Source organism: Colletotrichum abscissum (assembly GCF_030869225.1).
Source record: "Colletotrichum abscissum strain IMI 504890 chromosome Unknown Scaffold_19.1, whole genome shotgun sequence".
Lineage (NCBI taxonomy): Eukaryota > Fungi > Ascomycota > Sordariomycetes > Glomerellales > Glomerellaceae > Colletotrichum > Colletotrichum abscissum.
Window position 1 is genome coordinate 101,101 of NW_026850087.1, and position 21,573 is coordinate 122,673.

A 21,573-nucleotide genomic window follows, 5' to 3' on the forward strand; every position below is an offset into this window, starting at 1 on the left:
GGTAGCAGAGTTAAAGTCAGCAATGTGATTAGTTGACTTCTATCGCCAACACCATCTGCGTGGGGCATGGCGTGATCATGGATTCCCACGCTTGTTACCTTGAAGTCATACCCGATGTCTGCAGCTTGTGGCTTCCAGTTGGCCAATCCAACTTATCGAAACTTCGGGGTCAACTTCGGCAGTCTTGATGCGGGTCCTATCGTCACGGTTAATGCCAGCCCTGCTTGACTGCGTCCACCTCTGATCCTACGTTGCGCCGGGGAATTGAAGCATGATATTTTGAAGCGACTTACCACGCCCACTTTCACAATTGCGTGCTGCTCTTGTTATCTTAATTTGCCCATAACTTTGCAGTTCTGATGCAAACTCTGAAATTCCGAATTCCTTATGGAGCCTGACGTGCTTGCCAACCTGAAGGTGCTCGAGGGTGTTAAACTCAGCTAGCTGCTACGAAGTAGAAGTGCCGGATACGTTCTCAATCTTCCCAAGAGTGATCTTGATATCTGTGCCGTCTATCGAAATTGCTGGGAAGTAACATCATCATGGCTTTGGAGCGATTGAGCCAGATTTACCGATCGTGTCTTTTTCAGATCATCATTGTTGGGATTGTGGCTTTTTGTGAGCCGGGAATATGGACAGCACTGAACAATCTCGGGGCTGGCGGGAACGCATCCGTAAGTTTCATCGTCTGATGGGTTGTGCTTCACATGCTAAGAATTCCTGATAGCCTCTGTTGAACAATGCCGCCAACTCTCTTACATACGGACTCATGTCTGTGGGATGTTTCATAGCAGGAGGCATTACGAACAAGATTACAGCAAAATGGACTCTGTTCATCGGTGCGGCATTCTACACTCCCTACGCGGCAGGGCTGTACTGCAACAACCGGTATGGTAACGAGTGGTTCTTACTGCTTGGTGCCGGGCTTTGTGGCATTGGAGCATCGCTGTTGTGGGCGAGTGAGGCAGCCATTGCAGTTGGCTATCCCGAGGCGGAGAAGAGAGGCCGGTAAGTTCTCTACACCCGTGCTCTTTTAACACGCTGATAGCAGCCGACTGACAAAACGTCACCCAGATATGTCGGAATATGGATGGGCATTCGACAAATGGGGCCCCTCGTTGGCGGCGCAATCTCCCTGGCGCTGAACATCAAGACAGCCGAAAAGGGCAAGGTCACCTACACAACGTATCTCGGCTTAGTTGCCATCTCATCTTTGGGAGCACCCGCCGCTTTATTGCTATCACAACCCCAGAAAGTCATCAGAACCGATGGCACAAAGATTCCGTACATGAAGCAGACCAACTTCGCCATCGAAGCTAGGGCCATTTGGAAACAGCTAAAGAACAAGTACATGTTGCTACTCATCCCCGTTTTCTTGGCTGGCCAGTTCGGCACCACCTACCAGGGGAATTATCTCACAAGTACGTCTCCGACATAGTAGCCTTTACTCATGAGCATGCAAGTGACTAATAATCGATCAAAAGCGTACTTCACCGTCCGGTCCAGAGCCTTGGCATCGTTCCTCACAGCCATTGTCGGTGCCGCCGCGAACATAACCACCGGCGCAATTCTGGACGTTAAACGATTTGAACGCTCCACCAAATCCAAGGTCGTCTATATTATCATTCTTGTCTTCATCACGACCGCATGGATCTGGAATGCTATCATTGAGACACGCCTATCACGCATGGAGGACCCGCCGTCTTTCGACCTCGGTGATGGTCCATTTTTCAATTCTGCTTTTACGGTCTACATGTTCTTCAAGTTCTTTTATGAGATGTTGCAGACATACATCTACTGGCTGATGGCTGAGATTAAGGGCGCTCAGGGTGATGGTGATATCGCGCGCACCACGGGAATCTTACGATCGTGGGAATCGATAGGTAGTACGATTGCCTACGCCGTTGGCGCGACACACTGGCCCAACAAGAACCAGATGATTTTGGGATTCTCTCTTTGGGCCGTCACGATTCCTTTCACGCTGCTTGCTGTTTTTGGTAACTGGAACCAAGGCGGGGAGGAGACTTTGCAGAATTCAGATGAGTCTGAGAGTGATCTGGGTGTCGAGGGAGTTGCAGTTCAGAGCAAGGGGCAGGAGCAAGTATAAAGGTGTTTTAAGAGCATCTCCAACACGGAACGACCCCGATATAAGACAAAGATTACACATTCCTTGAAAAATGAGGCTTAGAGCATGACAGTCCGCACAACCACCATGATTGAGACTTATATTGCATCAAGTGTAGGAGTTCTTCATGAGCTGTTATTATTAGTGGAAAATGGAAATGGAGTCCGGCAAGTTTCCCGCGCAAAATGTTCCAGAACACATGGCAAAAGAAAGAATTCTTGATCACTCCGAATTTGAGAACCACGAAATCATCGAATACCTCGCTCAGTGACGACGGCATATTGGCAACTTGTCATGGAAAGAATGCTCAAAGTGTCAATTTCGCCCAATTAACTAAGGTGGTGTAAAATTAAGGCTATCAATATCCAACGCCAAAGGGTGAGATGCTCAAGTCTCGCCATGATCCATGCCTGCCGTCCTTCGGGCTTCTACTTCACAACAACTTCGAATCAAAATGCAATCGCCTCATCAAGACACATCTTCTTGTTGTCGTCCATTCTGCCTTTGCCTCTGCTACAGCAGTCGATTGCCGCACAAAGCTGTGAATCACTCTGACTCGCTGTAGCTGTCTTTGGCACCTGCTGCTGCGCCGGCCAGATCTCGCTGCCGGATTGTTGCTCCTTCTTCCAGTGCTCGGTGATGATCTCGCGCACCGTCTTCTGGAAGAAGAGAGGACCCTTCTCCATCTCAGGGTGGAGCTCGCCGTTGACAAAGATCCCAGCGTTGATGTTCTTCTGGGCGTTGGCGCAGAGGTACTTGTCCTCGGACATGATGCGCTTGTACATATCACTGATGACATTGAAGTCCTCGTCGCTAGAGTTCTTGTTGCGGTAAACCTCATAGCGCATCTGGGACTTGGAAGGTCCGTCGGGAACGAATCGCTGGATGAAGAAGAAGTGTGGTCTTAAAGAAATGTTAGCAATGGAGTACACCTTTCGTAAGTAAGGTACGTGAGAAACTTACGAGACGTTCATAGAGGCGTTAGGCCAGAAGTAGGTAGCAGCGACACGGAAGCCCTTGGCGATCTGCTCAGGTGTGGGCTGACCAAAGTGCTGAATGTATGCGTTCTGAGTGTTGACGAAGTAGGAGTTGAGGTCTGCGATGGAGGGAATATCTGGGTGGGCAGTCGGGCAGTGGTAGCACTCATTGTAGTTGTCGGCCAGGATCTTCCAGTTCCACTCTCCCTCCATCTCCCAGTGGTGGTCAAAGACGTAGTCCTCAAAGTTGTAATGCTCGAATCTCTCCTGCTCATCGATGCCGAGGAAGTCATCGTTCCACGCAATCTCGGGCGTCTCGGCAGCATCAAGGTTGACCCAGATAAAGCCATTGCGGTCGACGTGAACGTGAATGGGGAACAGGTTGTTCTGAGACTTGTCGAAGCCCGCAAGCTCCTGGTAACCAGGAGCCTTGGCCAAGTTACCCGCCAGACCGTAGGACCAGCCATGGTACTTGCAGGAAAAGACGTAGCTGTTTCCCTCTTCCTTGGTCACAACGGGGAACGCTCGATGCCGGCAAATGTTGTGCATGGCGTTGATGTTTCCTTTTCGGTCTTGGACAATGATGAATTGGTAGCCGGCAACATCGTAGCGGACCCAGTCACCAGGATTGGGGATTCTGGCCCTGTGTGTAGTGAGGAGCCATTTTCTGGAGAAGATGGCACGACGTTCAAGCTCGTACATCTCTTGAGAGGTGTACCAGGAGGCAGGAAGGGCTCTGACAGGGGTTTTCTCATCCTGGGCAGCAGGCTTGGAGCCGCCGAGGCCAAAGTAGTTCTTGAAAAGTGACATTGCTAAACCCGCAATTCTATGTAAGATGATAGCTCGTTGGAAACGATGAGAGCTGGGGAACTGGAGCTGATGCTCGGTAGTTGTAGTCTGATGATTGTGGTCTGATTTGGCTTATCTACAACTCTATGGCCTGAGATGGCAGTCCTTCTATATAGCCATGATAAGCCCTGGCCGGTAGACTGAGTCCGTGTTTCGCCCTTTCCTATCTCCTGGACTGGAAACCATCGTTTGGGCCGGCCGGTGCTCGATGTCGCACACCGAACGCCTCTGACAATTCCGGACACCCATAGCCATCAGGTGGCTGTTGATGCGGTCGTGAATACCGATCACATGACCGGCAAACACATCTCACGCGGACCGACTCGTACTCCAAACACCATGGGGTGGGATATACGGACCGAGCCGCGCTGTGATGTTAGAGGTCCTGGGTAAGCTGGGGGCCCTTGAGGGCAGTGTAGATAGGATTCATCATGGTGTATCACTTGATGCAGCACCCACCCCCAGGAGTCTAGACTTTTCAAAGCCGTGTTTTGAGCTGGACATCCTTCCATGAAGATCCGGTCCATCTCTATACACAGACTTAAGGTTGATCATCCCTGCTTATCACAGCTTCGACCAGTCAGTCCCCTCAGAAGCTCCCCCGGTCAGTGGAGTTAGTATCTGTCACATATCTGGCACTAACGAGTATCCTTTCCCAATCTGGAAACTTTTCACTGTGCATTCTTCATTGGGTAGTCCCCCCAGTCCCCGCCTCGTGAACGCCCAGGCGGTTTTGACTCCATTGGCACCCGATGGTTACACGTCGTTTTCCAGCCGCTGCTCATCCTCGATGTCAACAACGTAATGCCTTTGGCTCCATTGGCGTCAACGTAGCACTGTGTTCGTCCCATTCGCTGCACCCTGCACTCCTCTCGTACCATTTGTGGCGGCTCGGCGTACGTGACGCCGTCGGCGCACTAGTCCGGATACCCTTGGTGTGTTGGCCGCGGTGCATCAACTTCAAGTGCCTGTCACGCTCGGTACCAGACCGGCACTTTGCACTAGATTACCGATCTGCGATGTAGGGTACAGCTGTCAACGAGTCAACCACCTGGTCAGGTCATAACATACAGGCACACCGAGGATTCCCGTATCTATCGTGATGGTGTTGACCGTATCTGCTGTTTATGGAGAAGACGACTAAGTCAAGGAGAGTCTGGTAAGGATCATTGCTCTGCTTACACTGGGTTCCAGGGTCTTATCGCGATTCATCCGGGGGCATCCCTGGTGTTTGCCCATGGGTTATGGAATATCCAACCGAAGCAACTCAAAATGTCAGCCAATGCCCCGTCTCTGTCTTTGACCTACAAGATAAACTTGCATTGCAGTGTTTCTATTCAAGAACGCGAAGATCACGATCTGATGATGCTCATGTTTTTTTTTTTTTTGGAAGATAGAGAGGGATACACCACTCAAAGAAAGCCGGTCCCCGGATACCTCATTTCGTCACGTGATCGGCATTCGGAATGCCAGCCGACATCGGGACCCCTTCCGCTCTTGGAGGCGGGGGAGTTCACACGGGTCACCGATAAGTAAACCGTCTTCTCGCTCCGTGAAAGTGACGATGCAAGGTATTCAAGGTAACACTCGACTTATTTGTTTCCGTCTCTCTGTGCCGTCTCGGGAACCTCCATAGTCGAAAGAGATCTCTACTCTGCTTGGCTGCAAGAGTCCCTTTTTGACCAAGTTCTTCCCCCCCTCTCCCGCCGATCCATGTCATTCTACTTTTTCAACAAAATGGACCAGAGCAAACCCTCCTATCTCATTGTTGGCGCTGGTGTGTTTGGTGTGTCTACCGCCTATCACCTTATCAAGAAGTACCCCGATGCATCCGTGACCCTGGTCGACAAGGATGCATTCGACGCCGATGAGCGCGTGGCCGCCTCATGGGACTGGAATAAGGTGGTCCGCGCCGACTACGACGACTTTACCTACTGTCAGCTAGCCCTGGAGGCCCAAGACACTTTCAAGAACGACCCTCTCTGGCAGCCCTATTTCCACCAAACGGGTGTTTACTGGATCTGCCGAAGCGACTACGCCCAGAATGTTATAGACCATCACAAGAAGCTCGGCCGCAAAGACGATATTATTGCTCTGCCCATCTCTGAAGCTCGGAAATTGTATAATGGTCTTTTCGAAGATGCTGACTACTCTGGCGCCAAAGAAGTTCTCGTCAACCGTGCGAGCGGATGGGCGGCTGCTGGCGACTGCTTAAGAGCTGTCACTCGCGAATCTATCAAATTAGGCGTCAAGTATGTGACGGCTGAAACTGCTTCTCTGGAATTTGACCGGCGTGGCAACTGCACAGGTATCAAGACGACTACAGGAGAAATTCTGACCGCGGAACACACTATTCTCTCCACGGGAGCTTACACGCCAAAGTTGCTGGAGTTGAGTGCCGCAAAGAGCGGCCTAAGCAACCTCCGAGCCGGTGACCGCATTCTGGCTGCTGGAATTACCACTGGCATGGCGGAGCTTGACGAAGAGGAGTACAAGAAGTATGCCGACATGCCCGTCGGGTTTCAGGGGTACACAGGACATGGTATGTTTTCTCTCTCTATCTTTGTCTTTGTGAACGACGCCGCACCTTCTTTTTCCTTCCGCATTGCGATTAGGCGGGAAAAATAACTCACGATCGAAACAGGAAAGCCCTTTATCGGAAGCATTCCGCCAACGAAGGACAGAGAACTCAAGTGGTGGGGATCCAAGATCTTCTCAAACACCAAAGAAATCCTGCCTGGTCGCCACGTCTCAGCGCCTCCACCGGCGAAAGATTACAGTCAGTGGAAGGTGTCCCGGCAGCTCAAGGAAGATATCGCTGAGCAGCGTAATCTGTGGTATGGGAAGAAGAGCGCAAACTGGAAGATGACCAAGCACCGGATCTGCTGGTAAGTGAATTGCTAATGATGATCAAGCCATGTTTTAGATTTCAAAGCAACGTGCTAACTGTGCGTTTAGGGATGCCTTCACAACTAGCTCCGACTTCATCATCTCTCCGCACTCGGCGGCCAAGGGTCTGTATCTCGCCACGTGTGGCTCGTTCCACGGCTTCAAGTTCTTCCCTGTGCTTGGCAAGTATGTGATCCAGATGCTCGAAGACTCGTTGTCGCCAGAGCTCAAGACGAGATGGGCGTGGGACCGTGAGCGCCCGGATCATCTCCAGAACCCAGAGTATCCCAACTCTGAATTAACCGACCTTGTGGACCCGGTAGCAAGGTTGTGATATGTGAGGCAGTTTGGTTTCATATGTAGTTGCATCGGCATAGATCAACGGCGTACATACATGCTTAGTGGAGTTGACTTGGTAATCCAAGGTTTTATGAAAGGTCATTGGTTCCCACTCTCCACATCGCCGTGTGCACAAAAGGCCGGAGACACGATGATTCATGATAGGTTGGTTCTTAGTTAGGCGCAATAATTACATGCCGAGAACATGTTGTCGTGGCTGAAGCAGAGACAACCTGTCAGTAGTGTCGCATTGTCAGTCTGCATGCTAACGAGCTCTCAGGTTCTCCGCGCGGTAGGAAGGTGAAATCCCATCATTCTTTTTTCCCCTCTTTCACCGAAGTCGGAGATTCCATTTCTTTCTGATGCCAGACATCACTCAAAATTTACCGTGGGATTTCCAAACCGTTATTAACTTTGGGCTCTGCCGTGTAACACAAATACGGTACCTTACCCCTACAACCAAGTACTAATTGATGAAGACGTCGACCAAACGACCGAACAAAGACCTCATTAGTCTAGGATGAAAAGCGCTTCGACTGAGTTGGATTCACTACACCAAAAGATAGTGTGCTGGTGAATCTAGTTCACCTATGGCTTCTACCTTGGTAGCTTGATGATGGACGTTGAAGATCATGATGGAGTTGTCGATCTCGGATGGTCGGCTTCCCGAATTGTCAGCGAATTCTTCGGTAGGCAATCCACGTGACAAGGATATAGCCTTAAGCGGTCCTTCTTATCTCTTCTGACTGCCATGGTTTATGCTTTCCGTCCCTTATCGAGGGGCTGTCTTACCTAGGGGGGGTTAGACTAGGAGGGGGATGCACGGTGACGGGGCGCCCCTCATCGGTTTAGTCCGTACGGTGCGGGGTTCGTGGCAAGGGGTGTTTATAATTTTGAAAGTATTTAGTGGAGGCATGTACGCTTCCGGGCCCCCTTTGCAGTGCTGCTCGTGTCTTCTTCCTAGGGCCGTGAGATTCGTCAATGACATGCCGCCAGAGGAGGGCTCCATCAGTTCGGCCAGCTTGAGGGGGAGAAGACGCTCACATCATGCCTGTCTCACTTGCAGGTCTGCCGCTTTTTTCCAGCAGGAATTCGTTTCTTCTCGTGTTAGGGATTGTTCGCTGACGCTTGTTCGCGCCGTACAGGAGGAAAAAGACGCGGTGCCCGGGTGAGAGGCCGGCGTGCTCGAGTTGCGTACGGTTGTCTCAGTCATGCTCTTACCCTGTGGTGAGACCTTCGCAAAGCGGAAGATCGGTACGCATGCCATAAGTACTCTTGCCCCTACTGATATCAGACGCCTTACCACCGATAGGATGAGAGACTGCAAACTTTGGAAGAGAAACTGGATCTCCTCCTTAGTGGAGGGGGCTTGTAATACGACACCGCACGCGAACATGCTTCGTTCAGACCATCTGACCGGGTTCTTAGACCGAACCACCACGCTCGTCAAGGACAACCACAAACACAACAACAGGCAACGTTCGAGGAAGTCACCGATGCGTCGGAAAAGTCATTTTCGGCAACGCCGCCATCTCGGAGGAACCGGCAGGACTACCCGACCGACAACAGCAATTCTGTCGTCTTTGACCCAGATGACATGGCGACGGGCATTAATCTCTACTTCAAGTACTGCCATCGACAGCCGATTTGGTGTTTTGAGAGAGACGAAGTCGGCGACTACGACTCTTTGCCAGAAGAGCTCGCCAGCAGTATCCTAGCGCTGACATCGCGGTTCTCTGAGCAACGCGATCACATGCAGCTCTTTAGCAGTAACGCAAAGACACTCATCATGCTTCGAATCGCCAATGGCACCGTGGACATCACGACAATAGAGAGTTTATGTCTTCTGTCTTACGCCTCTTTCATAGGTAAGTACCTCAGCGCAGAGCGTCGTCGTGATGTAACTGAAATGGGAAACTGATCTCACAGACGGCAATGTGCACCTGGGCCAATTCCACCTCGGCCTTTCGCTTCAGCTGTGTCGGTCAGCCATGCTTGATATAGAATCTGTCTATGCGGTGGATAATTCCACAACAGACCGAAAGAAAAGACTTTTCTGGAGCCTTCAGTTGCTGGAACAGTCCTACGGCCGCCAGGATGGGTTATTGAGCTTTCCCAATGACGTGCGCAGGCCTACTCTTCCGTCAAGCGGTAATCAGTCGGAGCAGGACTCGTGCAAGGCGCCACCACTACCCCGAGATGATCTTGGGACCTCTTCCCCTGGCGAGACGGGCATCTGGAACACGAGTGTCTGCCTGGGATGGGTTTGGAGCCAGGTCAGGAAATATGTCTCGGATTGCTCACGAAACATCCTCAAGGAACCATGGCGAAATGACTCTACCTACGCCAAAGTCCTCTCAGACTTCATGGAGACGGAAAACAGGATACCCATGTGCCACCGTTATGACTCTGTCAAGTTCTACGAACGAAAAATCGACGAACTCAAGGTGAACCGGGACTACTGGGCACCATGGTTGAAGGAGCAATTCACTTACCATGCGATACCCACAGTCCTGAATCATCCGTTTCTCTACATTGTTGGAGCCCAGCATAACCCAAACCTCGGTATCCCAAACACATTCTGGAGGAGGTCTTCAGAACAAGCACTGCTCCACGCCACTTGGATTGTCCGGATGATTGACATGGTTGTCGACAAGCAGGTACCGCTGGTAGACCCTTTCTTTGGGCATGTCGCTGCCATTGCTGCGACGGTTCACCTTTACTACTGCTGCGCGGCGGCGGCGAGGTTAAAGCACAAATCTAATACGGACTTTGCTAAGTGCAGGAGATTCTTAAAGAGCTTCATCCCCTGTTCCGCAGCCTGTGGTGCATTGGTGAGTTAAATACCAGTCACGCAAGAAGTTCTTTATGGTTGACCATGACACCTAGGACCGTAACCTCGACAGGATGACCCGCATTGCTGCAGGAACCGAGAATATGGACGTAGAAGACTGGATGCCGTCTAAAATCTACCTCAGCGTCCCCTTGATGTGGGAGATCCTTCAATTCAACTCTACAACAGACTCTCAGGAAATCCCAACCGCCGGCCTCCTGGACGCATCACTCACACCTGCTGTACCACCTGTTGATACTAGCGACAGCTCAACCCTCGAGATCATCGTCGCCACATCTCCGGAGATCACCATCAACATTGCAGACGGTGGGCAAGAGGCGCCGACGTCGACATTCAAGAGGACGCACAACGTTTCCTCCAATCCGGCAAATTCGACTGCGACATCATCATCGTCGTCGACGTCACGGGCCGCAGTGTTTGACCCGCCGACCGTCGAGCAGATTGATAGCCTAACCTTCAACACAACACCATGGTTATACGCGGACCCCTCGCAGCTCGTGGGTATTGGGGATATGAGTTACCCGCAATCGGAACCAGGAAATGCATGGTGGGAAGGGGAAAACTTCAACAATATCATGTTTAATCAATTTTAGCAATGAAGAAATTTTCGCTACATAATGCCGGTTTTACCCAGTGGTAAGCACGTATAGATCACCTCGTTGACTTCATGTCTTGTGTCTTCTTGATGCGTCAAATAGCCGCTCCAATATTTAGTTATAAAGTTGAGCTGCCATGATAGACCTCTTTGAGCAGCATGGTAACGTATTGTCATGTTGTGACCAAGACTTCTTTTCAGACCCTTGATGGCATGGATTCAGAGACGCAAAGCAAGGTGGCACACGATGCTCGAGTCATTGATTCGTCTTTGACGTTTACCATCGGGATCCGTCACCGGACTGACACGGTGACACGAGGGCATCAAAACGCCAAGCAAGATGCCACGATGGGATAACTGTTAGGTAATATGAACCACCTCGGGGAAGTCACCGAGGAGAAACTCGCAGCCCATGCAGACGCGGCGCCAGGCGGTTTACGAACTTGGAACGGCGCTTCTTTGGTGAGCCCCCAATGTGGTGGATCATGCGGGGGAGGAGGCAGGGATCAAGCTCTCGTTTTAGACGGAATTATTTTATGAAGGCAAATCGGGGGTGTCACGGATGGGGTAGCCGGGTAGCCTGGGTCGTTGGGGTTGCAGAGCGGTTAGAAAAGGCTTCGGAGTGATAGGTAGATCCTGTCTTGTTCGACCAAGGTCGTTCTAGACTGCTCGATGGGTCAGTCTCCTTGGCCCCGAGCACGCCAACCCTTACGAGTCCAGTTGGGAATGACAGGGCACACATTCGCTTATTTGACTTTGCCGTTAGGCATAAGTCCGCCGCCCGTCTGGATTATTATTCGGCAGGGAGAGAATATAGAGACTCGCAGAGGTGTTCGTCTTCTCCCAACGGCTGTTCTTCTTCACCCCTCCCTCAAGCGCCTTGCTTTCCCTCTGCCACACATGCCAAGAATCAGGGTCCTGAGCCAAACCGTTTTTGACGCACAGTAGCATTCATAGCCTTACCGTTTCTGAGAGGCGGTACCCCCTGTCTTGTGGAAGCCGGATGCCGACTGCCATGGGCCGCTTCTCACTCCATGGTCACTGCGATTGAACCCAGTGCAAAGCACTTGCCATCCAGGCTGGCAATGAAGCGCCAAAGGAGGGAATGATGATCTTCTTCTGAGTTCGAATAATCCGCTCTTGACAATCGCTAGGGTACTTTAGGATACGTAGTTCTGCTCATTTGTTATCCCCACATCGCATAAGAACAGAGCTGCGATTGCATGACTCAAGCGGGCAAGACGCTCCGAACGTCAGTCAGCCTTGGTGAGCCAAACATCCCACTGCCGTTGACCAACTTGCCAGCGCACGATCCGTAACGCCAAGTGCGGTGGGCAAACGACAAGGGTTGTGACTTTCAACGTGAGGCGGGTGCTGCTGATAACCACATAAAGGCGACAAGAAATTCGGGGTCACAACGACTACAGGAAAAGTTTCTACCCCTCCCAGTCACGCGGTGATGGGATCCCTGGAAGTTGTGCCGTGGTGTTTTGGCTCGTTTCGACGAGAGCCCGACTTGGTGGGAACCAATGCGATGCTAATATCGAGTCCTATCATGACAATAGTCCATCGACTTTTCGGACGAATCCCCCGCGGCCGTTTGGCCCGACGCTCACCGACACTTGCCTATAGCAGACTCTGGTATCTCAATAGTCGGGAATTGGATGAACGGCACCTTGCCTAGAGAGATTGTGGTTATCGGCAACTTTGGAAGCACAGTGAAAGAGGCGATTGAGACGGGCTGGACTGCGCATCCGGACTCGGCTGCACGTCTAAGTCACACCGATTGCACAATAGTTATGGTGAAGGAGAATGCGCGAACAATCACAAGTTGTATCATATGATGATGGAAGGCGATGGAGGAGGGGGGGTGCTGTCTGACGTCGGAGCCTGGTCGTAAACCGGTTGATGCCCAACAGTAGATGGAGCATCAAAGACTCATCTTCCTTCCAGCTTTCGAAACGTTATCTTCCTCGCGATGATCCATAAAGAGCATCAGACAGATCACGATCATGATGACACAGATAAGGCCAAACACCCGATGGTTATGGTGGCCGGGGTTGAAGGGCACCGGCGCAGTGGCCGAGTTCGGAGCAGAGCGCACGAGGCACCCCTCCCCCGGCTGGTATGAGCCGGCCTCGCTCGTCCAACCCTAGGGGGTTTGGTATAGCAAAACGATAGTGAATGTTGGCAAGAGGCCAAGTTCCGAGTGCAAGCGCAACAGGCTGGTTGCGCCCGCTATCTACCTCTGGTTGCAAAGGTGACCATACCATGACCGAATCAAGCGCAAGTGAGTCTATGTGGCGATAAGCCTTTGCGAACGTGGTGTTGATGGATCAATATCATGAAGGTGTGAAGTGTGTTTGGGTTCCTTTGGGGGCCACGCGCATCGGCCAACGCGGGCGGCATCGGCTTCAAGAAACCGATCAGGTGACCGCCGTCTTGGGCTCTCCGGGCCACATCTACGGTGCTGCTATCTATAGCAAGCTCCATGTCTGTTCTCCAGGTTCTCCACACCGACAATGAGGCTAGACTGAATTGGGGTATCGCAGACGGGCATGGGTGACTTATAAGCCGTCTTGCAACTGTACACGATGCTATCGTCTTGAGGGGTTATCACCAGAAGAGTTCTTCTAAACCCGGAATACATCATTATTATTTACATCTCCTTTCCCTTGTCACCAGACAAGAAGGATTCACACATACACACACACATACGTCATGGATCCCTCACAGCGCGTCGTCATTATCGGGGCCGGCATAGTTGGTACTAACATCGCTGATGAGCTGGTCTCGCGGGGGTGGACCAACATCACAGTGGTCGAACAGGGGCCATTGGCCATGCCGGGTGGCTCAACATCTCATGCCCCCGGTCTTGTGTTCCAAACCACGGGTTCCAAGACTATGAGCTCCTTTGCAAAATACACGGTACAAAAGCTGCTCTCAATAGAATGCTTCAACCAAGTCGGCGGCCTTGAAGTGGCAGAAACACCAGAGAGACTCGAAGAACTCAAGAGGAAACACGGTTATGCCTCCTCCTGGGGCATCGAGGCCAATCTGCTCACCGCCGACGAGGTCAAGAAGATTTACCCCCTTATCAGCACAGACGTGATTCTTGGCGGCCTGCACATTCCAACCGATGGTCTTGCATTGGCTGCTCGCGCAGTTCAAGTGCTTATCGAGCGCACTCGGCAAGCCGGTGTCCGTTATCTTGAGCACACCCCGGTCACGGGCATCGCGCGGAGCCAGGGCCGAGTCACAGGCGTCGAGACGAAGAACGGTGCGATTCCCGCCGATCTCGTCATCGCATGTGCCGGCCTGTGGGGCGTTGAGGTCGGTGCCATGATCGATCTACCGATCCCACTGCTGCCCGTCGGCCACCAGTACGCAAAGACGACCCCCGTGCCAGCGCAGAAGGGGAAGAAGCTTGAGGTGAACGGCGCTCAACTACCCATTCTTCGCCACCAGGACCGGGATCTTTACTACCGCGAACATGGTGAACAGTATGGTATTGGCTACTACGGCCACCGCCCTCTTCCCGTGGTCGCTGCCTCGCTTGGCGAGACGCCCAAGCATGTCGATGAGCACAACATGCCATCGCGTCTAGACTTTACCCCAGATGACTTCAAGCCGGCATGGGAACTCACTAAGAAACTTCTCCCTGCCCTTGCCGAAACGGAGATCGAATACGGCTTCAACGGCATCATGTCTTTCACTCCAGACGGTGGTCCTCTCGTCGGTAGAGCGCCCAATTTGGAAGGGTTCTTCGTCGCAGAAGCAGTCTGGGTGACACACTCCGCCGGTGTTGCTCGCGCGGTAGCACAGCTTCTGACCACCGGGAAGTCCGAGGTCGATCTCGGAGAGTGCGACATTTCTCGCTTTGAACAAATTCAACTCGCGCCCGAGTACGTCAAGGAGGTCTCTACGCAGAATTTTGTCGAAGTTTATGACATCTTGCACCCTCTTCAGCCACGCGAGTCACCGCGCAACCTCCGCGTCAGCCCGTTTCACTCCCGCCAGAAGGAACTCGGCGCTTACTTCCTCGAGGCAGGGGGATGGGAGCGTCCGCAGTGGTTTGAAGCCAACGCGGCGCTTGTCAGCCAGCTGCCTGACAAGTGGAAGCCAAAGAAGCGTGATACCTGGTCAGCGAGGTACTACTCCGACATTGCTGCCGCAGAAGCCTGGAAGACACGGACAGCGGCTGCAATGTACGATCTCACGCCAATCCGCCGGCTGGAAGTTTCTGGACCCGGATCAGCCAAGCTTCTTCAACGGCTAACCACGAGCAATATCGACACAGCGCCGGGTAATGTCACCTTTACACTTCTCCTTGATGACGAAGGTGGTGTTCTCAGCGACATCTTTGTTGCCAGGCTTCGCGAAGACACATTCCAGCTTGCAGTCAATGGCCCCGTTGACCTTGCTTACTTGGAACGAGAGGCTCGTCTCCAAGTCAAGGCGTCGCCGGCCCAGTTCGTTCATGTCCGCGAAACCACCGGAGGTACGAGTGGCATTGGTCTCTGGGGACCCCGCGCCGCCGACATCATCACTGGTATCAGCTCAGACAACCTCAAAGACATGCCTCACTCGCAGGTTAAGACAGCCATCATTGCTGGTCTCCCGGTTACTGTCGTGAGCCTATCGTTTGTTGGTGAACCCGGCTGGGAGATTTACACCAGTGCAGAAAACGGCCTGCGTCTGTGGGATACTCTTTGGAAGGCTGGTCAGCCCCATGGAGTCATCGCCGCAGGTCGCAGCGCCTTTAGTGCCCTGCGCCTGGAAACTGGATTTAGGACGTACGGTGTCGATGTGACCACCGAGCACACTCCCTTTGAAGCCGGTCTTGATTTTGCCGTCGACTTCGGCAAGGAAGGGTACGTCGGTCATGACGCCATCAAGCGCCTTGCAAAAATCAAGGTCAACAAGCAACTCCGTTGTCTTACAATCAATGACGGGAGCTCCGTTGTTCTTGGTAAGGAGCCCGTGTTACTCGATGGGAAAGCAGTCGGGTACGTCACGAATGCCGCGTTTGGCTACACAATCGGGAAGCCCATTGCCTATACGTATCTGCCAAGCAGTGTGGAAGAGGGCGACGTCGTGGAGATTGAGTATTTTGGAAGGAGGATTGAGGCAACTGTGACGACGGAACCACTTTGTAAGGCACAAGTGAGTGAGCAGACGGCTATCCCATCACCAAATCGGATCATTATGAAGTCGAGGTTGTAATCAGTTGATGGGTAGGCGTATGGGGCGTTTTACGGGCACTACTTTGCATGATGATGAATCAAATGAACTTTCAATAATAGTAATGTGTGCGCATTATGAGGACTATCTTACATGCGAAGCTTCTGGAACTGAGAAATATCTAAGCAGAGGACTCTACATTATGGAAAAGACAGGTATCACTCAAACCTGACGCAGGCGTTGTGACTACCCTGTTTCCTACCATCGATATAGACAGTAAACTCCACAGATGCCCCCGATGGTATCATCTCTACCACATAAGTCATCTTCTTAGCCATCGTACCATCAATAGTCATGATGTCAGGCAAACTGGAAAACGGAGCGTCTAGCTTGCAATCAATGTAGCAAAAGTCATTGACCTGAAATGTGCGCCGATCTGGCACTTCCGCCGCATCGCATTCGCAGATGCCAACAGAAAAATGACCTCCGACGTCTTCTTTATAAATCTCATAATAGGTGAATCGTACTGGTTCCTTCTGAGAAACGATTTCGCCCTATAAAGAAGTTTAAAGTGTGAATTTGGTGTTCCGCCAGGGTGATATATGCGGGAGAATTACTTTTCTCAGGTACCAGTGCATTTGATTCTTGGCTCTCCAGACCCCCAAGTAGACATCGTACTCTTTGTCTTCTTGAAGGTGCTTCTCCCGATCAAACTCCGCTCGGTAAGTAACTCCGTAGCTTGATCTTGATACTGTCGAGGTCACCTGGATAGTAGGCACCTTAGTTCTGTAATCAGGACGTTTAATAAGGGGTTGATCTTCAGCTCGGTAGCCATCAAGAAATCCCTTATGGACTGCGCCTCTGCAGATTGCGGTTCTTCTATGCACGATATCAGCCTTGATTGTTACGCTCTTTAAATACTACATATGAAGTAATGAATAGTCACTTACGGCTGTATACCCCCCGACTGCAGGACTTTCATCCCATGCTGCTCCTTGAGATGGTCATACAGGTATGGACTGGCGCCTAATCCTCCGACAAGAATGATTCCCTACGTAGGGAAGCACAGGTCAGTGATTCAAACATTTTACGATTGATATCTTGTTTTCGGCTTACGGTAATTGTCAAGCCAGACCTCGTCGCCATTCTGATCTGCTTCGCAACCAGCTCATCAATCCCTTCAAAAGAGTCTATGAAGGCTCTTTGGATGTGGGTTCTGTTTCTACACTCAGCTAATTGATAAAGACGTTATTCAAGGTTTGATTTACTTACTCCTTGAAATGAATCCTTCCATTCTTGATTATTGGCTCCTTGCAGAAGTCGTTGAGATTGGACTCGCTGAAAGCTTCGGCTGGTATTTCAACAATGTATTCTCGATGGGTAAGATTGGGTACGAAAGTTGGTTTGATGAGTGCCTCCCACTCATTTTTCATGATTCTCTTCTTCCCAGTGTCACTCAGATGGTTCCATCTTGAGCCCAAGCGAGCTTTGCATGCTCTCTCAAAGGCTTCGTCAATGAAGATACCACCACAAAGGCTACCTAGTAAGTAGTCGTTGTCAGCTTTTATTCTAAGCCGACCAATCTCAGTTATATGAATGGTGTTACCTGTTCCTTCCACTGCTTCTTGCATCGATATGGGTTTGATCTGATCGATTTGGTAGCTGATGAGATCCTAATGATAATCAGATATATCAAACATAGACGGGGCCAATATTCGAAACATCGAGGAGAGTTTACACTTACCACTGTACCACCACCAGCATCGCAAATGATGTACACATCGTTCTTGCCCACCTTTCGGCCTGGCTCGCTCAAAGTTGACAAAGCCGCGGCTTCGGGCTCAGGTGCCAGAGTCAATTTAGTTTCTCCTGCCGCCCGTGAATAGAGAATTCCTGCCTGCTCCGCGGCTGTCTCCATTGCCTGCCTCGCATAACCCTTCCAGATGGCAGGTACTGTGATGACTATGTGCAGTCTCATGGCGTCGACGACTTCTTTCCCTCTCGCCTTAGTAATGGTATACATCGTGTGATTGAAGAGCGCCCGCAGAAAATCCGCCACAAGCGCAATGGCAGTCTTCCCAGAGTCTCTCAACATCCTCTTGCCTCGCAAGATGAATTCAGATGCGCAAAGTTCAGGGCCAAGATCTTCGTCTTTGAGGAGGAGTAGTTTGAACCAGCGGATTGGGTCTGCATCATCAGGTATATCATATCCCCACATCATCGTTTCGTCTTCGTAGTAAAGCTCTGTTGGGGCTTTGCCTTCTTCAGGACCCTTACCAGGCCAGGTGGTGATGATGTTGATGTGGTCGTTTTCGAATTCTTCGGTCGTAGCCCAAGCTACCCCAGAGTAACTGAGTAAGAATCACTTCGTTAAAAAGAATATTCTCAAGTCCAAACTCTGAGGAGAAAGGGAGACTAAGTTTACATACGTCGTCCCAAAGTCAATTCCAATGACAAGTAAGTCATCATCTTCCTCACCATTTGATACCCTCCTCTGCCCACTGTGAGATTATGTTTCGTTGGAAGGAGTATTGCGTTGAAGACTAACCTGCACTTGGATAATGTACGCGGGTCGCATGACCAGATATAATGCTTTGTTGATGAACTATATGGAGCACGTCAAGAGTAGTAAGTAGAAGGCCTAGATGCAGATCGGTGTCCAATGATTCACGTTTGAGGCTGGTCATTGTGGAAACTTTGCTGCCTTTTATGGTCGACAGAGAGGAATATTCAAGGTATGTTGGCGGCCTGCAGGTGAGTGCTCAGAAGATAGATGTGTCTGTCAAGGCAGGCTATGCTAAAGATTTTCTTTGGGGGCGGGCGCCTGCATTTCAGGCTGACCACCGTCCTGATCTTTTCCACAAGTACCACAATGAAACAAAACTACCTCCGCCACGAAAGCTGTTACTAAATGATCGAAATTTAAGGCATGGTTTATCTGGATAGTTGGATTCCCCGTAGGTTTCTTTGGCAGATGCTGTTTTGGACAATTACATATATCAATTGTACTGTAGCTACGCCCATTTTACTGCTGGAAGTGATCGGTGTTCTCCAATTGCTGTGCGTTGTTTGGATCCTGGAAACATCACCGATGCAGGCAGAAGGCTGCCAGGCTGTACGTGTTGGTTCTTGAACAGACTCTCACCTGAATCGACATGTCATGAACCCTGCATTTTCCCCTTCTCGGCGCTTCGGCACGAGTCTGTACCGGTAACAGTTCCTGTTCGCCTCAAAAAGTTCTAACCTGGCTGGAAACGACTGTTCCGGCAAACTTCAGCTGCAAATTTTCTGATGCACACCTCCCTTGCCTTCAAGTTGTCAATTTCACAGATCTGAGGTTTGAGACGCAGTCCCATGCAGCATTCTTGAGTATGGAAAACCCTGGCACACTCAACGAGTTTCTTCCATCCCGTGCTGTAGGATCAAATTCGTCAGGCGACGGAATCAACGGCGCCGTTTGCTGACACGACAAGCCTAGACGCCGTTGAGCCTGCTGCATCACACCACAAAAAAAGTTCGGTGAATAGGAGCTGACCTGCAGCCAGGTCATTTGGTGCTTGGCGACTCGTAACTGATCAATCAGAACGCCGAGAGTCCAATGAAAGAGGAAGCCTACTCGGACTTGGAGGCTTTTTGTGTGACTGTGCTCGGTCCGACGGCCGTCCACCGAACTGATTTTGCCTCGTAATAATGCACGCAAGGGGTGCCACACCAACTTCATCTAAAGAATTGAGAATGTTCATACTAGTAGGCGAGGCTCACCAAGCCAACTGACCGGGATTACCAATAAAATTCCAGGGCTAACTTGGTTTGTTTGGCCCCCGCAGAATGATGATCCTCCGCCGTTGGTTTAAGGAGAGCCAGCGTATCCGAATCTGCGCCGAGCTGAAGCTCCTTCATGACCCATTAGCTGCCATTACCTTTGGCGAAACAAACTGACACCCATGCTTCTTAAAAGCTACAAGGACGAGATCATACCCAATCTTCTTCTTTCTCAACACTGCTGAGTCCATTCTCAAGTCAACGGGACCTTTCACATATTTGTCCCAGCCTTTTCATCATGACAGAAAAGAGTTCGAATGTCTACAACTCATCTAGCCGACCGCAAGCTCGTCGAACATGGCCACGAGATGGTGAACGATCGACTTCAAAGAGGGAGCTTCCCCGCCACGACAACTTTCAGGAGCAAGATTACTTCGACACGGAGGCAGCCGGAAGTCCTTCGTTGACATGGAGGAGCGGAAAGTCATCAAGATCTGTAAATACTACGTGCTGTTCTATATTACAATGAACAGAAGAAAGTAACAAGCTTGGAACTGATGGATCTTGCTAACCTAAAAATTGAACTTCTGCAGTCCACAATTGATACCAATTCAATTCGGCAATCGGAATCCTCGGCTGAACTAGACCTGAATAGCTTGGGTCACATATGGGATCAGAGGCCAACCCCTAAAAGAAGTGAACTTGAAGGAATTAAGGATGGATTAGATGAGAAGGAGGTCACACTACAGTCTTTGAAAGTCGAGCTGCAGCGAAAAGATGCCGATCTCGCTGATATGCGTAAACGCTGGAAGCAGACAGCTAAGGAGCTAAACAGGCTGAAGATGTCACAAAAAGGAGGACTTTATGAAGTGACAGATCGGCACCTGGTGGAACTGGCCACCAGACTACGATACAATATTCGAGACCTTGCGATCCGGCATTTTGAGGGCAAGATGAGACCCCGGGATTCAGTCCACGAACCCAGAGGATCCAGATTCTTGCATTACTTCGGCCCTGTTGTTCATGATACAACAGTACAAAACGCCCTACTAAAGTCTGGAAACAGACGCTCGAGCGTTATGCAAGCATATCTGTGGGAAATTCTCACCGCAGAGATATTCGGTCGATACCTTTGGACAGGATCCGAACTATCTGGGGCCATTCAAGTCTTGAATAACCACATGAGACAAGGTAGGAGTATAGAATCCGTCCCGTTCTCACGTTGAGACACTTTACTGAAATGAATTGCAACCAAGAGAGATGTCCAATTGCCAGTTTTGACGTCGAGTCCTGTCGGAGTTTCCAAATGTGGAGTACACAGACGACAAGTATGATCCTACACACCATCGACGCGAAGAAAGAATCCGCAGTCAGGCGGTTCATTGAAAACACGGTACGAGATACAGCATCCGGTATAGTGGATGCAGTCGCTTCCCTCATCATCATTGAGAATGATGGGTTGGGTTTAGAGATTGAGAGGATTCTGCATGAGGCTCTAGCTCTCGATAAGGAAATCTATAGACAAGTTGCGCGTGTGGATTGGATCACTTACGAGACACCGATGATCTTTGATCCCGAGCAAATGGAATGGGAAGGAGACGATGAGGCGGGGAGACGAGATCAACCAGTCCGCCTTGTTGTGGCTCCGGCTTTGAGAAAGCGAGGGAAATCAACTGGGGAAGACTTCGATGTTGATCGATTACTGCTCCCCATGATTGTTTCACGTCTTGGTCCTGGGAACTGATCGAACACGAGGTGCCGAGATTTCTGCAAGAACTTGTATCAGTCGGGTTATGATTGACATGAATAACGAGAGTCTTCGGAGCTTAGGATATCAGGAGGGAGCCAGGACTGATGTGAACGTAACGTATCTAGTGAGGGGGCAGAGTGGAATGCCGGTCAATACATCATTGATCACCTAGCTAAGGTAGTTCCATCACTGCACCCTGGCATGCATTGGTAAATCACACCCTCGGCTCTAGGTAATATTGCCACTCTG

General features: G+C 50.8%; 8 protein-coding genes across 8 annotated transcripts; 5 read left to right on the plus strand and 3 right to left on the minus strand.

The window, feature by feature from the left end:
• Nucleotides 1–542: 542 nt before the first annotated feature.
• CABS01_08353 (uncharacterized protein) lies at nt 543–2,107 on the plus strand (the record flags this gene model as incomplete). Its single annotated transcript, XM_060541713.1, has 4 exons — nt 543–674; nt 728–1,008; nt 1,075–1,421; nt 1,485–2,107. 4 exons carry the CDS (start codon nt 543–545, stop codon nt 2,105–2,107), a joined length of 1,383 nt encoding a protein of 460 aa, XP_060401870.1.
• Nucleotides 2,108–2,574: 467 nt separating this feature from the next.
• CABS01_08354 (Rieske domain-containing protein) lies at nt 2,575–3,912 on the minus strand (the record flags this gene model as incomplete). The annotated part of the gene is made up of 2 exons (XM_060541714.1): nt 2,575–3,028; nt 3,089–3,912. The coding sequence occupies 2 exons, from the start codon at nt 3,910–3,912 to the stop codon at nt 2,575–2,577; spliced, it is 1,278 nt and encodes a 425-aa protein (XP_060401871.1).
• A 1,752-nt stretch (nt 3,913–5,664) lies between these two features.
• Nucleotides 5,665–7,174, plus strand: CABS01_08355 (FAD dependent oxidoreductase; the record flags this gene model as incomplete). The annotated part of the gene is made up of 3 exons (XM_060541715.1): nt 5,665–6,493; nt 6,596–6,839; nt 6,910–7,174. 3 exons carry the CDS (start codon nt 5,665–5,667, stop codon nt 7,172–7,174), a joined length of 1,338 nt encoding a protein of 445 aa, XP_060401872.1.
• Nucleotides 7,175–8,093: 919 nt separating this feature from the next.
• CABS01_08356 (uncharacterized protein) lies at nt 8,094–10,626 on the plus strand (the record flags this gene model as incomplete). The annotated part of the gene is made up of 4 exons (XM_060541716.1): nt 8,094–8,245; nt 8,608–9,047; nt 9,109–10,013; nt 10,069–10,626. The coding sequence occupies 4 exons, from the start codon at nt 8,094–8,096 to the stop codon at nt 10,624–10,626; spliced, it is 2,055 nt and encodes a 684-aa protein (XP_060401873.1).
• A 1,932-nt stretch (nt 10,627–12,558) lies between these two features.
• On the minus strand, nt 12,559–13,121 carry CABS01_08357 (uncharacterized protein; the record flags this gene model as incomplete). Its single annotated transcript, XM_060541717.1, has 3 exons — nt 12,559–12,780; nt 12,899–12,924; nt 13,013–13,121. The coding sequence occupies 3 exons, from the start codon at nt 13,119–13,121 to the stop codon at nt 12,559–12,561; spliced, it is 357 nt and encodes a 118-aa protein (XP_060401874.1).
• Nucleotides 13,122–13,349: 228 nt separating this feature from the next.
• Nucleotides 13,350–15,854, plus strand: CABS01_08358 (FAD dependent oxidoreductase; the record flags this gene model as incomplete). The annotated part of the gene is made up of 1 exon (XM_060541718.1): nt 13,350–15,854. One exon carries the CDS (start codon nt 13,350–13,352, stop codon nt 15,852–15,854), a length of 2,505 nt encoding a protein of 834 aa, XP_060401875.1.
• Nucleotides 15,855–16,030: 176 nt separating this feature from the next.
• On the minus strand, nt 16,031–18,390 carry CABS01_08359 (uncharacterized protein; the record flags this gene model as incomplete). Its single annotated transcript, XM_060541719.1, has 9 exons — nt 16,031–16,366; nt 16,472–16,598; nt 16,763–16,863; nt 16,929–17,013; nt 17,085–17,352; nt 17,419–17,485; nt 17,557–18,163; nt 18,291–18,313; nt 18,361–18,390. The coding sequence occupies 9 exons, from the start codon at nt 18,388–18,390 to the stop codon at nt 16,031–16,033; spliced, it is 1,644 nt and encodes a 547-aa protein (XP_060401876.1).
• Nucleotides 18,391–19,872: 1,482 nt separating this feature from the next.
• On the plus strand, nt 19,873–21,318 carry CABS01_08360 (uncharacterized protein; the record flags this gene model as incomplete). The annotated part of the gene is made up of 3 exons (XM_060541720.1): nt 19,873–20,070; nt 20,168–20,765; nt 20,831–21,318. The coding sequence occupies 3 exons, from the start codon at nt 19,873–19,875 to the stop codon at nt 21,316–21,318; spliced, it is 1,284 nt and encodes a 427-aa protein (XP_060401877.1).
• Nucleotides 21,319–21,573: the final 255 nt, after the last annotated feature.